At 37.1% G+C, this 16,478-nt stretch overlaps 1 protein-coding gene across 1 annotated transcript; it reads right to left on the bottom strand.

Moving 5' to 3' along the window:
• Positions 1-4,608: 4,608 nt before the first annotated feature.
• LOC140229858 (betaine--homocysteine S-methyltransferase 1-like) lies at positions 4,609-15,913 on the bottom strand. Its single transcript, XM_072310077.1, has 8 exons — positions 15,769-15,913; positions 14,229-14,353; positions 13,360-13,551; positions 12,949-13,096; positions 12,067-12,258; positions 11,167-11,297; positions 6,103-6,197; positions 4,609-4,687 (listed from the first exon to the last, which is right to left on the bottom strand). The coding sequence occupies exons 1-8, from the start codon at positions 15,911-15,913 to the stop codon at positions 4,609-4,611; spliced, it is 1,107 nt and encodes a 368-aa protein (XP_072166178.1).
• Positions 15,914-16,478: the final 565 nt, after the last annotated feature.

Genomic DNA, 16,478 nt, shown 5'->3' with positions numbered 1-16,478 from the left:
CATTTTGACGATACAGTATCTCATAATCCAAACAGTGTTTTGGCCGAGTTTTGGCCGAAATGAAAGGTGTGCATAATGGGAACTCATTTCTCTCTCCTCCTCGACGTTATAACAATGTACATTCCTAAATCCTTTTTACAGTGTGTGGTTCGGATCCACCTCCACACTGTTTCTTTAGATCTGACATGAATGACTATTATGAATTTTTGACCATCAAATTGCCTTTCCAAAAGACAGTTATGGTGGAAAACAAGGGAATTTAAGGCCACATGGTCTGAAAACTTCTGTAGCCATCTTAACCATTTTGAGAGTCGACTGCGTGAAGTAGACACTTCGCACAATTTTCTTGATTGGATTTTCTTGACGATTTATTGGGATCACGTAACAGGGGTAGTGTACAGTCTACAAAAGAGCTTTATCATCCGAAGGATTACATAATTTATTGGCTCTCTAACACTCAACAATAATCCAATGCGCGACACACATTCGTATTTTCTATTAGTGTCTGTGCATTTTCAATTTATTATCTCTGAAGTCTGCAACAAAGGATCACTCTGATCTTTATACGAGAAACATTGGAACTTGATTTAGTTATGATTACATTACATGTCTTTGTGGGGATGTTTGTATAATTTGAGATAGTTCACGAACTCCCGAGTGAAAAGAAGGATAAAAACGGGATCAAAAGAATCCAAGCCCTATACTAATCTACATCTAGCATTTTATCATCCATCATGGCTTCGGTTTATATTCCACAACGAGCGGCTTATTTTGGTGAAAAAGACGCGGAATAGCCCGCGAAATCTCTCGTGCTTTCAATCCTTACCTATAGCTCGCTGTTAGTCTCGAATAGGATACAAATCCTGAGCCACGTGGCATTTGCTTATTCTTTTATACATGTGCAAAAGACGGAGGGCATAGGCCTACGTTATTGCAAACGAGAAAACGATAAAATAAGTTGCAAACTGTACAATCAGATAAATGCACTCCCTGATGCGTTGGTCGTAATCAGATTCTACCTGCCCGTTTCCCTGAGTTGTTATGTCATATTAACATTACATTGTTAGCATTATTATTATTATTATTAGCATTAGTGTATTCCAGATGTATGCCCATAAAAGTTGTGTTTCTGAAATTAATGCATTCACGAAAAGGAATAATTGCACACCTCTGTCTATATCTTTGTATTAAGAAGGGAGAGAAGAAGGTGAAATTGACACCCATGATTAAAAAAATGAATGACTAGTTGTTGTTGTGGGTTTTTTTTTTTTTGTCTTTGTTCAATGCTGAAAACAAATGACGCATTCAACAGAAGAAGGGATTTTACCTATCAAATTGTTGAGTAGTAAAAACTTTATTAGCTCTAAACAAAGTCGTCATGGTAAAAGAAGTCTGTGAAAAATATATAGTGCACCACTCATAGTTTTTTTTTTATATCAAACGGATATGACATCAAGATATAGATACATAGAAATGCAAATAAGATGACCATAGATCTAGAATGTTGAAGAAGAATGCGAATTGATTGAAGAAATGTAGTATTTTACACAACTGCTTTTTATACATACTATATCTCGCTTTTCGCAAGTGATTTTTCCCTTCCAGCATTCAAAGTACAAGCAGTGAAAACATTAAGGCGCACAGAAAATGATAGACGCAGATTTTCAACAAAGCGAGTGTAGTTTGAAACATGATTATTTTCAGTCCAAAATAAACTTAGTGTTTTGCACAAGCATGAACCATGGCACAAGAAGTAATGCATAATTTAATTCCTATGTCATCAATTTTCATCTGGGGCTTTCTCGTATTACGCGATTGACTCCAATGTGTTTCTCATTAAAGTTGACTTGTACTGAGCGATCGAATGAAAATAAGCTTGTTCGTAATGACCTTCCTTTAGGCACTTTCCTCGTTTTTAAACAGACATAATGCGTAAGCTTGCCAACAATCAATGAAATTCATGTTCAAAAAAAGAATGAACTCGTGTATGATAGACCTGGTGACCAGATGATCTGTCGAAGCGTCAATTTAATTGTTTTACGATGAATGCGTTAACAAACTAGTATCAGACTTGCTGTCAGGTGGATATACTGGCAGCACCTTTTATACGGATTAGAAGAATGATCATTACATCACAGGTGCTTATCTCAATGACAAAAAACCAACACGCCTGTTAGTAAATACATGATCTTGTTTTTTCTGCTGATGCTAAAAGTGAACTTTGAACTGGCTTATTCAGGAAAACCAAATGGAGCAAGCTGATATTTGCTCACTACGATTCCAGCTGTGAGTTTTGCTTATCCAGTAGGGATCATCCCACGAGTTCGACACCTACGAGTAGTCCGGCCTACGAGTTAGACATTGAAAGAAATGTCCATGAGCCATACAGCCTATGCTCGAGCTAGACATCAAGTAAAACAGGCCACTAACTAGATATTAAGTAAAACAGGCCATGAGCTAGACAATAGACAAAAAGGCCCATGGGCTCGACGCTATCATGACTATATAGGCAAATAAGGCCACCAAGCTCAATACATGTAGGCATACTGGGCGAAAAAGACCCAAGAGATCGACACTGTAAGTGCATTAAGCCCCGTGACGTAATGTCGAGTTCGTGGCCTTTTTTTTTTTGTTAGTTTGTTTGTTTTCTGTTTTTTGTTTTTTGCCTAGTGTTGAGCGCGTGGGTCTTGTTTGCCTATGGTGCCGAGCTCATGGGCCTTATTTACCTAGTGTTTAGGGTGGTGATTCAGCTCAGTGGGTAGCGCGTCGGCCTCCAGATCCAAAGGTACCGGGTTCGAATCCTCAGTCAGTCTCACTGGGCAATGTTGTGTGTAAGCGTTCTGTCCCCTCTAGTAAGAGACAAAGACGCTCCTTTAACGCTCCATTAAAATAGAATGGAGGTCACGCATGTGAGTAAGCCACGACTCACGCACGGAAAAGATCTTATTTGCATTCATTCATCCCAAAGAGAAGGGTGTTATCCCAATGAAGTGGTCCCAATACCTACCCACACAAGAAAAATAGAAATAAAAAGAGATCGACGTCGACCCTTCGTGGTTCGCCCCAGGTGACTATAGCAATAGTCAGCAAATCAACCAGGCACATTGTGCCATGCGCTTGAATGAACCTGTCTCGCTCATGGGCTGTATGACTCGTGAGAGTGTGACTCGTGGGCTGTGTGACTCGTGGGAGTATGACACGTGGTCTGTATGACTTATGAGTGTCGAGCTCGTGACTTACACCCTATAATAATAATAATTATTTGGATTGTTTTATTTCATGACAATCTTTTCCGACTTCTGTATGCACTGACTAATGTCTTTGGCGTTGTTATACGAAGAGATACCAATTGATGCTAAGCAGGACGGGTATATGGTTATTATTACTGGGCCCGTTTTATCAAAAGATAAAATCGATTATAAATTTCCTTTCCACACAGGCTGCCTTAGACTTACCATCATCTATATAACTCTTCATAAAACAGGGCCCAGGTAGGTCCTAAATAGCGACATCAAGAAACGGACAAGGGTTATTTCTCTGAGGATGGGTGCACTGTGCATTGCGATACGTTTCTAGACAGCAAAATAATATTCAATTTCATGTGTCTATGATATCTTAGTAACACGTTATGATGTTTCTTGGCAAGCCCCCATCCTGGTTAATCAGAAAGTCACTTGTTACGAAGTTCATCCTATATTTCTGTATACCTAAAATTTGATCAGCACAAAGTCTTGTCGACCTCCAGCACCTCCAGGCATTGGGTAGCTACAGGGTATGTAGGGGATGTCAAGAATATAGTGGTACCACCATGGACCTACAACGAACATGGTACAACTATACAGCACCATTAATAAGTGAATACTCCGTAAAAAGCAGTGAAACCGATGTCGAGTATGTTTCAGGTTAGGGGCTTGTCAAAACACTTCAACTGTTTAAAATCGTTCACTTGCGTGTAATGTAAGCACCTTTCATTAATGACGTCGCTCGACCTAAAACTACCGCAGAATAAAAATGGTGCAACGTGAGTAAAAAAAAAAAAAAAAAAAAAGAAAGAAAAAAAAGGAATCACGATGCCTAACAAAGCTTCAGTAAAAAGCTACGTCCATAAACAAAGGGTTTTTTCCTAGGTACAGAAAAGTACCCTATAATTTCATATACAAAACATCAAAAGTTATGTAAAAGCTTGTATGAAAATGAGAATAACGAGTATGAGCATTATAGGCAGATACTGTGAGAATCACTCTGTGTGTACTTCCTCGATACATGCAATAGTGACGAGAATCAATTTTTGTTTCTCACATCAAATTCTCTCGTAGATAGCATATCCATTAATTAGCCTAAACGAATTAATTGTCACTAAAACAGAGAAAAGGACCTTTTCAACATTTGACTCAATATTTGACATAATGTCGTGACAAACAATATACTACACTTGATTTACTTGTTCCACATTATAGGATTCAGGTTTGTCGCCAGCACTGATTTCACTTAAAAATTACTGATACTTCCACCCTCAGTCAAGTAGCATCTTGTGTACCACTGTGCAATAACATTGCAATTCATTTTCCTTGCTCACGAATCTGTACTCTCACTAAAATTTCTTTGTGTTTATTTCAATTCTGCTCGCTTGGTAATCCATTCTCTTCCAGCAGAAGGCTTAAGGTTCATCCAGTATTCCGTTGACGCCCTGTAGAGCGGACAAACATTGAACGAAATAATAATAGTCTATTACAGTATTAGTAAAAGCGTTGCACGCCTGCAATAATTGACTATCGCAATTATTGACTTTTAATCTTGATTATATCGCAAAAAAAAAAGTCTCTGGACTATATGAATTAAGTCATGATACACAGTGGATTTGCGTAAATAAATTTGAGAACACACATAAACGTGACAGTGAAAGCAATACGTAAAAAAAAAGAACTCGGACGACTAGAAAATGTTTATATTGTGATGTGTTCCATAAACGTTAGATATACAGAGCGTCTAAAAAAAAGGTAATCCAATTTTGGAGGGCTACCATTTCATAATTGTCAGCTATGAAGAGCACAGTCTTGGTTGTGAGAAAAGGGGAACTCTTCCTCTTTCCATTGATACCTAATTATGTTGACAATATTGTCATGTATGACTGAGCACGTGAACTGTGAAGACAACAATGACAAATTGCACTTTTTCCAAGTTTGCATGTTATTGTTAAGGAACAATGCATGTCTCACTGCATGGATGAGATCTGTTAATGAAAGTTGCCATAGGCCAGCCTGTACGAATGCAGGTTTGTGTTTAGAGTTTGTCTTTAGGGTTTGTCTTCAGGCTTTCTCCCAACATTTTATGGTCCATAACCTTTAACATGGCCTTTTATCCGATAACTTGGTCGCTCCCACGTGTAGGCCAACCCGCACAGTCCATTTTTCTCTGTTCATATTCAACACATAGCTCCCAGTGACAACCATGTCATGAATATGAAGAGAGTAAAATGGATAATGGTTTTGCCTTAATGGGAATGACCAAGTTATCGACAACATGGCCATATTGAAGGTTATGAACCATAAAACGTTAGAAGAAACCTTAGACACGAATCTGCAGTCGTGCAGGCTGTCCTGACGATTTTACCACTTTCAATGACAGATCTCATCCATGCAAACTTGGAAAAAGTGCATTTTGTCATTGTTGTCTTTAAAACTCACGTGCTCACTCATGCATGACATTTGTCAACATAATTAGGTATCAATGAAAAGAGGAAGAGTTCCCCTTTCCTCACAATCTACATTGTGCTCTCCATAGCTGACAATGATAAAATAGTAGCCCTCCAAAGTTGATGACCTTTTTTATACGCACTGTAGACATAGATGATAACAAAATTATGTGGATTCATCTTATCGTCAATGAGACAATAATGACAGAGTGCATGATAGACCTGCTACTTTTAGGTTAACAAAACGCAAGGCAAGAAACTTCCTTGCACAAGAAAGAGCTTGAACGAGAGTATGTGTTTGAGTATATGAACTCTATCAATTAATGAAATGTATAGGACAGATGATAATTTTACACAGTTCAAAAGAACTGAAAATCTAAAAAAAGAAATTATCTTTCACTGAAAATTACCTGCTCCGCTCTGATTTGAAAAAACTGAGCGCCAAGGCGTGAGGAAAGTTCGACTTATCATTCCCTGGAAAGTCGTGTCCACGTTCTTTACGGAGCTATAACAAGTCGGGACGACATAAGTGTAAAGAAAAAAATTAAGACAGACAATGCAGCGTTTTGAGATGAAAAGGAAAATGTGAGTTTTATCTCGTTCAACGTACAAGTTTAGCTTAATATTGACAGTATTAGTTGATCTTACTTGAGTCAGTGTGTGTGTGTGTGCGTGTGTGTGTGTGTGTGTGTGTGTTATCTTTTGCACGTATTCTAAGATACATAACATTCATGGGTCACACAATTCAAAATGACGGCTTTGAATTTATATAGATTTTACATAATCTGGGAGGGAGCCTCCCTTCAGACGAAACAATTTAAACTGCATTCAAAAATATTCTACCATTTCTAGTTCTCAAAAGTGCAATATTGAGAGGACATAATTTGGTATTTTTCTATACCTATATACAAATAGCTTATTTAGTTTCGTTACTATTATTTTGATAATTATTTTGACACGATTAACCACGACATTCTTCTTTATAAACCTAATCATTATGGTATACGTGGGAAGGCCTTGGAGTGGTTCAGAAGCTACTGTATTTGAAAGACAGAAAACAATTTGTTTGTATAAACAATGAAAAATCTTCCTTGCGCTCAGTTGATTGTGGAGTTCCACAAGGAAGTATACTAGGGCCGTTACTTTTTGTTATCTACATCAATGATTTTCCAAAATTTTTTAATGTTTTCTTTTATATTATTTGCAGATGATTCTAATCTTTTTTTTTCTCATTCAAATCCTCATACATTAGTTGATGTCATGAATATAGAATTGAACAAGATAATGCAATGGCTAAGAGCAAACAGATTATCGCTTAATTTGCAGAAAACAAATGTGATGTTGTTTAGTAATACCCTTGATAAATTGCCACATGATGTAATTTTTGAAAATGAAGTGATAAAACAGGTCTATTCTGTTAGATTTCTTGGTGTAACTGTAGACAGTAAGCGTTCTTTCAACAGTACCTGTTAACTCATTAGAAATTGAATTATCAGAGGAAGCCGTGGGGTTGCTCCCTTGGCCATCTGAGGCCGCCCGCTTTTTGAAGATTTTGTGTTTAACCGTTTCTATTGTTTCTACGTGGAATATGTGATTGAGTAATTTGAGGAAGGTTACGGGTCAGCAGGGATGTGTCGGAATTGTTTTTGTGATGAGTAAGTTGTTTGGTAGAGTCATGGGCTTTCAAATGGATGTATTGTGATAGGGGTAAATGTATGGTGATTTTTGTATGTATGGTTGGAAAGTTGTTGGGAGGAGGGGGGCATTGTAAAACAATAAAGCAGTTCTGAAGATGTTATGTTTTTATTACCATTATTATCATCATCACCCTCAACTTTTTTTTCCTTTTCTTATTTTAGTCATTGGCACAGACTAGTCATTATCATCATCACTTCATCTTGGGATTTTACAGTTTTGGATTTATGATGCCATAGCTAATGATATTTGATATATGTTATTCATGAACTGTTATATATGCTTCCTTTCCTTTCTTATTCTTTTTCTTTCTTTCTTCTCTCTACCGCTGATCCTCCCTTTATATATGTATATATTTTTTTTTTCCTGGTAAGTTGACGTACAACTATAATGATTATATTTGTTAACATTATCATGTTTCAGAATCTGGGAAATGACTTTGTGCAATATTGGTGGACTTAGAAAGAAATTTATATGATATGATGATATAATCACTGATATCGTTTCTGTATGTGTTGATTTGTTTGCTGTGTTGTATTTCAGTGCGAGTTGGTTTGGGTTTCAGTTTATTACGGGCTGACGGGGGGCTGATATTGGGAAGTAACAAAAGAGAAGGTTTTTGAAGTTTTTAACATCATGCCAATGGAGTCCGTTTTTATGCAACGTTTTTATACAATTGTTCTTTTAAGTTTAATTTTGCATACATGTCCGGTTATTTATTTATTTGTCAAGTGCTATTCCGTGTTGTTCTTTTTTATGTATATATTGTATTTGTTATGCTTTGACATTTATATGTGAAAATCCCACGATGAGGTTCCTGTAATGCTTTTTATTGGACGAATAAAAATGAATTGAATTGAATTGAATTCTTGGAAACAGCATATAGATTGTATATGCCGCACTATTTCCAGTAACATAGGTGTAATTAATAAAGTAAAGTTTTGTTTTTCTCTTAAAAAGTTGCTAATATTATACTCAACGTTAAGTTTACCTCATTTAGCGTATGGAATTAGAGTATGGGGAAATACACATTCAACTTATTTGGATAGATTATTTTTGTTACAAAAAAAAGCACTTCGAGTAATATGTAATACCTCCAAATATTCCCATACAGACGAATTATTTGTGGAGAATAAGGTTTTGAAAGTAAGGGATTTGTATTATTATTACCTTGGTCAATCTATGTACAGTTTGTATGATAATTCACTTCCTTTAGTTTTTGAAAATATGTTTAATAAGAATGAAAATATTCATAAATACCCCACTCGTCAAACAGATGAGTATCATTTGCCCCTTACCCGAACTCTATTTTACAAAATCCACATTTATCTACAGTGGCCCAAAATTTTGGAATTCCCTTGAGAAAAATATAAAAGATCATTCTCTAGTAATTTAAAGAAATATTTGATCAGCTCATAATATTATATACCCCATGATTAGTATAGTTTGACTGTTTGGAATTGTTGTTCTTTTTTCTTCACCCTGCATCGAGAATGCTGACCTGCCCTTCGCCCTCTCTACTCCGCCCTCTCCCCCTCCCTCTCTCTCCCTCTTTCCCTACTCTCTTCTGTGTGTGCACAATGTATGTGGATGCATACAATCATGTGTGTGTACGTGCGTGTGTGTGCGTATGTGTATGTGTGTGTGTGCTTGCGTGTATGTCTATGTGTATGTCTATGTGTATGTGTATGTGTATGTGTATGTGTATGTGTATGTGTATGTGTGTGTGTATGTGTATGTATGTGTATACATGTGAAAGCGTGATACGTCATGTAACCATCCGATTCGATTGAATGAGAACTGTATACATGTACTTTCAATGATTAGCTTGTACGGTACATGTATCGTTGTATTGTGTTATAAAGTCATATATAATTAATGTATTGTCGTAATGTAACGTGTAAGTGAGGGGACTGCAATCTACAAGTTCGCTTTTTAGCAGCCCCTCAATTTTCATTTCCATGAAGTTCTTTTAAAAACCAATATGTATTATTATGTTCCAATGTATGTAATCATGTCAAAGTGTATTACCTGTGTTTGATTGGAAATGAAAATAAAAAAACATCACATGCGTGAAATGAAATAATACAGTATTAACAACTAACACAATAAACAATAACACAACAACATTCATGATTTATGCATTTCGCAGGCAGAAAATATATTGGTATTGATAGTATTATGACTTCATGGTTTGGGAATTGGTTTGTTTTTGTTTTGCTCTTGTTGATGTTGTTGTTGTTGTTGTTGTTGACTGCCATTTCCTGTTTCATGTGACAGATTTCGACATGCGTGTACTGAGTAGTTGAAAGGTTGTGGGTATAGAACTGCTAGTCATGACAATTAAAGGGGATGGGTAGTAACTGAATCAGTGGGAATCAGTGGCAATGCTGGGGGATGATTGTTCCAGTCCTTGTGGGATTCATTTAAAAATACATTATGTATCTATTGCTGTGTGAAAATTATTTGCTTCAGAATGGTCTTATAATTATTCAAGTAGGCCTAATGCGCAGTTTAATCGCCCCGTCACTGTGCAGGCATACTTACCTGGAAACATAACGTATTCTATTATCAGCTTCACGCTGAACTCCTGGGTACTATTAACTATTAATCTTGCTGTGATCATAATTTCCCCTGATATCGACATTTAAATGGGATTTATGAGAAATTTAGTCAGTGTAATTTGCTTATAATGATTTGACACTTTATTTATTTTTTGTTCTCTCTTGTCAATGTCCGACAGGACAAATAGGCACCAAACATGCATTTCTTCTTTCCCCCCTCATGTTCCTCTCTTTGTAAATACCCCCTCCCCCCCGGCCCCCCCCCCCCGCAACTCATCATTTAAACTATTTGCAAGCATATAGATTGTGTGCATGGGGGTTGCAACGATTTTCAAGCTTTAAGCTTATGTTGCAATTCCTTTGCGTGTTCGTTACCTTGAATAATGTAGCTCTCTTAGAGTTGTATACTATTTCTGTAAGTGCTTCTTATCAATGTAGACTTATCGTATATATTCTGTCTTGGCTATATGAGATGTACTTGCATACATTTTGTATGCACTCCTATTTTGTGAACACGCATGAAATCTTGAATAAATAATAAATAAATAAAATTAAACTACACATTACTTGAATATGAGACCATTCTGAAGCAAATAATTTTCACACAGCAATAGATACATGATGTACTCTTAAATGAATCCCGCAAGGATTGGAACAATTATCCCCCAGCATTCCCACTGATCAGTTATTAGCCATCCCCTTTATGTCTACCCTTTTTTGCCCTTTGCAGCCCCGTTAATACACACTCCACCTTCTCACTTATGCTTTCTTTCTGTTTTTATACTTAGTTTTGCTTCTTTGTCGTGTTGAATTGAAATTGCTTTGTGACTGTAATTGTATAGAAACGTTGTCTGAAATACCGCATAGATAACACTAAATAACTATCATCATTCAAATGATTTCGTGGAAAGGTACGGCCTCTGATATTCAAGACCCCGGTATACTAAAAAAAAAAATAATAATAATGACAGTTTATTGTTATGATTCATCTGAAGTTGCTTTTACTGATTAACCATGAAGTTGCTTTTACTGATTAACCATGCAGTGTAGATAAGAAGAAGTAGCAGATGACAGCGCATCACGTATGAGATTAACTCAGTTCTAAACAGAATATCCTCTCATGTTAGAAACCAAGTAGAGAAAGTAATTTAATGGACATCAGTGATCCATGCAGACATTACATTTTCATTGATTCTGGTTTTCTATATGATTTACCTCTTCAGAGATTGCCCGTGTGTGATGGGGCTCGAAGCCGCAACATCCCCCGATGTAACGCACGCCGAGTTCATACGCTGCACGAGCATACTTGTGCACGTCGACACGTGTTAACACACGCGGTTCCAGGGCTGATATGGCGGACAAAAGTCCAAATGACACAATATGCAGAATTAAACTTTAATTGAAATAAATATATAAATAGCAAATAAATAAATGCATTAACAAAAACACATATAACATCACTGAATGAATCATCTTGTCTTCTTTGTTATTTACTGGTATATAGGTTTCAACGTAATTCATGTCATCTTCTTTTCGATATACATGTTTAAAGACGTAAAGTTCTCGAGTAAAGCATAATCATGATTATACATGCTGAGTATTTTTCTCTCTCTGTTCTTTTCCCCTAACAGGGTGGGAGTCAGTTTGACATTAACATGTTTGGTGATGTTCGTTATACCGAAGGTTCCTTTAATCCGAAAATGAAATAAGGTTTATTAATCCGAAGGTACGTTATTACGTAGAACACACAAATTCCGTGTACATACTAGGTTTTCATAAATCCGACAGTGAAATACGTGCGGGGTTCGTTAATCCAAACATTGATCTGTGGCGTTATTCTGAAGGTTCGTTATTCCGAAGAGTCGTTAATCTAAGTAATTTATGAGATTAAAGATGCGTACTTATGAAGTTTCGGAATTACGAACCTCCCTTCGTTTTCGGATTAACAACCCTTCGGAATAACGAATTTTCGGAATAACGAACCTTCGGAATAACGAACCTTCGGAATAACGAACCTTATTCAATTTTCGAATGAACGAATCCAACATTTGGACTAACAAGCTGTAACCAACGTTTGGCTTCGTACATGCTCGGACAGAGATACCCTTGTCTCACCGTAGGGAAACTCTGGAAGCTTCATGTATCCCTCGGGAGGCTCTCCCGCGAGTTCCTGAGTGTGGAAGCCTCCGGGCTGCATGATGAGGTGGGCCTTTAGTCCGGCAGCCTGCAGACCTTCTTTCATCATGCCAATGGTCTCGAGTGCAATGGTAGGATCGAAGCAGCAGTTAATTCCCACTACGTCAGCACCTGTTGGAGTGTAACATGCACCCAGTTTCACATATTATGAGACGTCTTGGCAAAGGGGAACTGTATTAATTCGTGTTAGAGCCGCAGATAAAAGACACCAATCGATCAAATATATCTGAGATTGTTACGCATATTATCGTTATGATGATGATGATAATAATGATAATAATAATGATATGATAATAATAATAACAATAATAATAATAATAATAATAATAATAATAATAATAATAATAATGATAATAATAATAATGATAATAATAATAATAATATCATCATTATCTAACATGATTGTGTTTCGACATAAAATGAGCGCAATAAGGTAGCAAATGCTGGTAAAGTCTAGGCTGCAAGATTAGTTTTGTGTCATGCAAGTGTGATGTACATTTGGATGTCTGTCACCTGCACATCTGCTAAAAATAATGTTTCATTTCACTGCCTTAGAAATTTTTGAAAATCTTCGCCGAATCATTTGGTATATGCGTTGAAGCGGACACACCTTGAGTGACCTTATATTTGTCATAAATATTGGATAGAGTAGTTGAGGTTAACGCCTGTCAAAAAGTTTGATTTGTTTTATTCATCATTTTCAATCGTGCTTTCTAGTTCAGACGGTGAAGACGCATTATCGTGCCAGCGAAAGTTTCCCAAAGTCTGCAAACACGGCAAAGGTTGGCATGTCTCACGGACCTGCCTTCGCCAGTCTGACGGCTGCGTCGGCTGGCTTCACGCCCATCTCATCACCAGCTATACAAATCCTCATCATACACACTACGGGTAGGCCGTAAGTCTTCATCACTTCAATAGCCCACTCGGCTTCCTCCGTGTGACCGAAGAACTGAACAGAGTGAATAAAGAAGGAATATGCAATGGTTTTAGCTCAGGAATTATAGCATTTGTGCGGCAAAGAGAGTATAAAAACAAAATCTTTGACAAAATAGCTCCCTTTTACCATCCGCCTACCTATCAAGTTAATATCTGGAAACGAAAACAATCTATCTATATGCCAGGATCATGTACGTGTATAGCAGTATTTCACTACATCGGAAATCACTCGAGACAGATTAACATAAAAACAAAAAACATAAAAAACATTGCTACCTCTCCGATGAGGATGTCGACTTTCTTGCGACTGAAGACATCACACTGCTGTCGAAACTGATTCTGGACGACATCCTTTCCTTTCCCGGCTTCGTAGGCGACCACGGGACACAGACTGCCTGCCACCAGGGCGTCTCCCTCATCAGCCACCTCTCTCGCTAGATCGCAGGCCCGCTCGTTCAGCTCCTCCCACTGTTACGTCAGATCAGATATAGGGTAACAATTTGATTACTCTCTTCATTTTTAGTTTTGCTCTCGAAAATTCTCCTTCATAAACTTTTTATTAAATCACAAGCGTGCATTCAATGAAAGTTCTTTAGCAAAGGAATATTTTTGGACACCTATACATTGTACGTTAGTTTGTTTGAAAGTCACAGAATCTTACTGAAATAGATATGTTTGTAAACCTCGATGTTTGTATAAACCTATTTACTTGTGGTAACAATCTGGGGGTAGCAATGTCGTTTATGTGAATGACAATTTGCTATCTAAATCCGCCTATGAATCTTCATTGAAAGTATACGGATATCGATATGTACACTAATTGTCTGAAAACACCAAACTCATTCCTTTTATGAAACGATATCATGTAGCGTAAGGCCTATACACGTAGGCCTATACGTATTAATGATAATGAAATAATTACACTTCTCAGAAAATTTAATTAGACATGAACACTGAAATATCAATTTGTGTGAAAATGTCAATATCCTTCCTTAATGTGTCTAATTTTCACTTAAAAAGTAATCTGTCAATTTATGCAAATAATTTATCTCACTGGTTCCCAACATCATGTTCCCTATCAGTCGCTAAACACGTTTTCTAAAGACTATAGATAAACTTAAGAAAAGAGGTTTTGCTCTCATTACATTAATGTCGACAGCTTTTGTAGCCGACGGTGTTTTGCCTTCAATCGAGTCCTCCGAGCCGTAAAACGTAAATGTCTGCAGGACGTCTGCTCCGGCTCTCAGGAACTCGCGATGAAGTTGTTTGACTAAACGGCATAAATACACAGTAGTTATAATGTTACCTCATAGAACTATAGTTTGTCTCAGCTGTAAAAACTTCTTCATAATTCTTCTTATTCATCGCATGTCACATAGTCCTTGTAACGACTTCTAATTTTGATATAAAAAAAAACTGCATTGTACAGAGTAAAAAACATATCGAATATCATAGAGAGATATGAGTAATGTAAAAATCTTGTCAAATGATTTACAGCATATGTTAAGTAAAAGCAGGGAGGTGATTTTGTCTCACCTCCCTGGTAAAAGTTAACGACACTAATGTTCAATGTAAAAGAATATTTCAAAGCTGTAACATTTGACTTGATGTGATGTTTTGACTTATCTGCAACATAATCATATGTAATTATATTGTTTGATTGACTCTCTATCTGTATATAATTTGATTTTGATAATTCATGAATATCATTATGTTCCATGCAATTTCATGATGTATAAATCCAAGTAAAACTACAGCATAATATTCTTGTACAACAGTTCTTGTACAACTTATACAGGCGAATCCTGTATGATAAAAGAGAGAGAAAGTGATTATAATAATGATAATGATTATGATGATAATGATGATGATAATAATAATAATAATAATAATAATAATAATAATAATAATAATAATAATAATAGGCTTAACAATAATAATAATAACGATAATAATAATAATAATAATAATAATAATAATAATAGGCTTAACAATAATAATAATAATAACGATAATAATAATAATAATAATAATAATAATAATAATAATAATAATAATGTCTTCTTTATCCAGAAGATCCTCTTTAGTGTTGCCACTGCTCTACCAGAGAGCCCTGCCATTATCATCAGGGCCGGCAGAACTGGGGGGGGGGGGGGAGGAGGGAGCACGCCTCCCACTTTTTTTTTTTGCACCATACAAAGCAATACGTAAGGTGTCGCCACTTTGCCCCCCCCCCCCTTCCCCCCCCCCCCACACACTTTTTTTTTTTAACCCCGGAAGTGCGTAAGTGACACTAAAAAGAAAAAGATAGAAACCTTAAAGTGTGAGCGAGGTAAGGCCTTTGTTTTGCGATGAAGACTTTTTTTTTCTTGTTATCTGATGAATCCCGATAGTGGCACCAGAAGTCTGAAGTGTCCCCACCCCACTTTTGAAAACGTGGCGCCTGCCATGATTATTACCCTAGTGTTGCCAGATATTTAACACCTTGGTAGAGAGGGACATAGTGAGTACAACCTTCTTGTCCAAAGACGAAAGCACTGGGCGGGAATCGAACACAGGTAAGTACAAAAATTAGATAAGAAAAGTTTAAATCAATAAAAACATGAATAAACGTGGGTGAGTCCCTCTTAAATCTTCAATACCCTCGTTCTTTCTCAGGGGCGCCTATCTCGTTCCCCTCCTCACCAGCGTCCGGATACTGGATGACGGCCTCTGGAGTCCAGGCACCTGCCAGGGCATAGCCCCGCTTCTCCATGGTCATTAACATGCTGCCATCTCCTACCACTGGTCCGGCATCCAGCCGCTCCAACAAAGTCTTCTTGGTCGACATTGCGTCTTCTTCTCTATAGGCTCACGGTAACAACTAGTCAAGAGAAAGAATGTTAGAAGAAGAAACAAAAATAAAACAAGAGACCCAGGGGGTCTTAGGCTCACCTGAGTATCGCAAATTCACCTATTGTTGCAGACTTGGGGATCTTTTGATGACAACTATAGGAGGGCATGTGTTTTCAAACACCAGATCAAAATTTGAAAACTGGTAGCCAATCAAGTCGCTCCTGGACACACAAGGGAGCAACCCCTGGATTTGCCATCTAACGATTCCCAACAAAATGCTGAAAGCTCTCTCTCTCTCTCTATAAGGATACACATTAATGTTCAGCCGATTTCGTAGACTGTATAAATATTGTTTAAGCTAATGTTAAATACGATCACGAGTAACAAAAAAGAAAACCTAGTCGCTCGTCTTGAAAACAAGCACATGCCGTCCTACATTGGGAGTGTGAAAGGGAGTGTGCTATAGCCCTAGAGTCCCCCTTCCATCCACACACACACTCACAAGGCGGTCATACACATAATGTAAACAATATTTTACACACTTATTGCTCTTCAAAAAG

Source organism: Diadema setosum, chromosome 1, assembly GCF_964275005.1.
Source record: "Diadema setosum chromosome 1, eeDiaSeto1, whole genome shotgun sequence".
Classification (NCBI taxonomy): Eukaryota; Metazoa; Echinodermata; class Echinoidea; order Diadematoida; family Diadematidae; genus Diadema; species Diadema setosum.
Note: the sequence above shows the minus strand (reverse complement) of the source record. Positions and strands in the feature narration are given on the sequence as shown.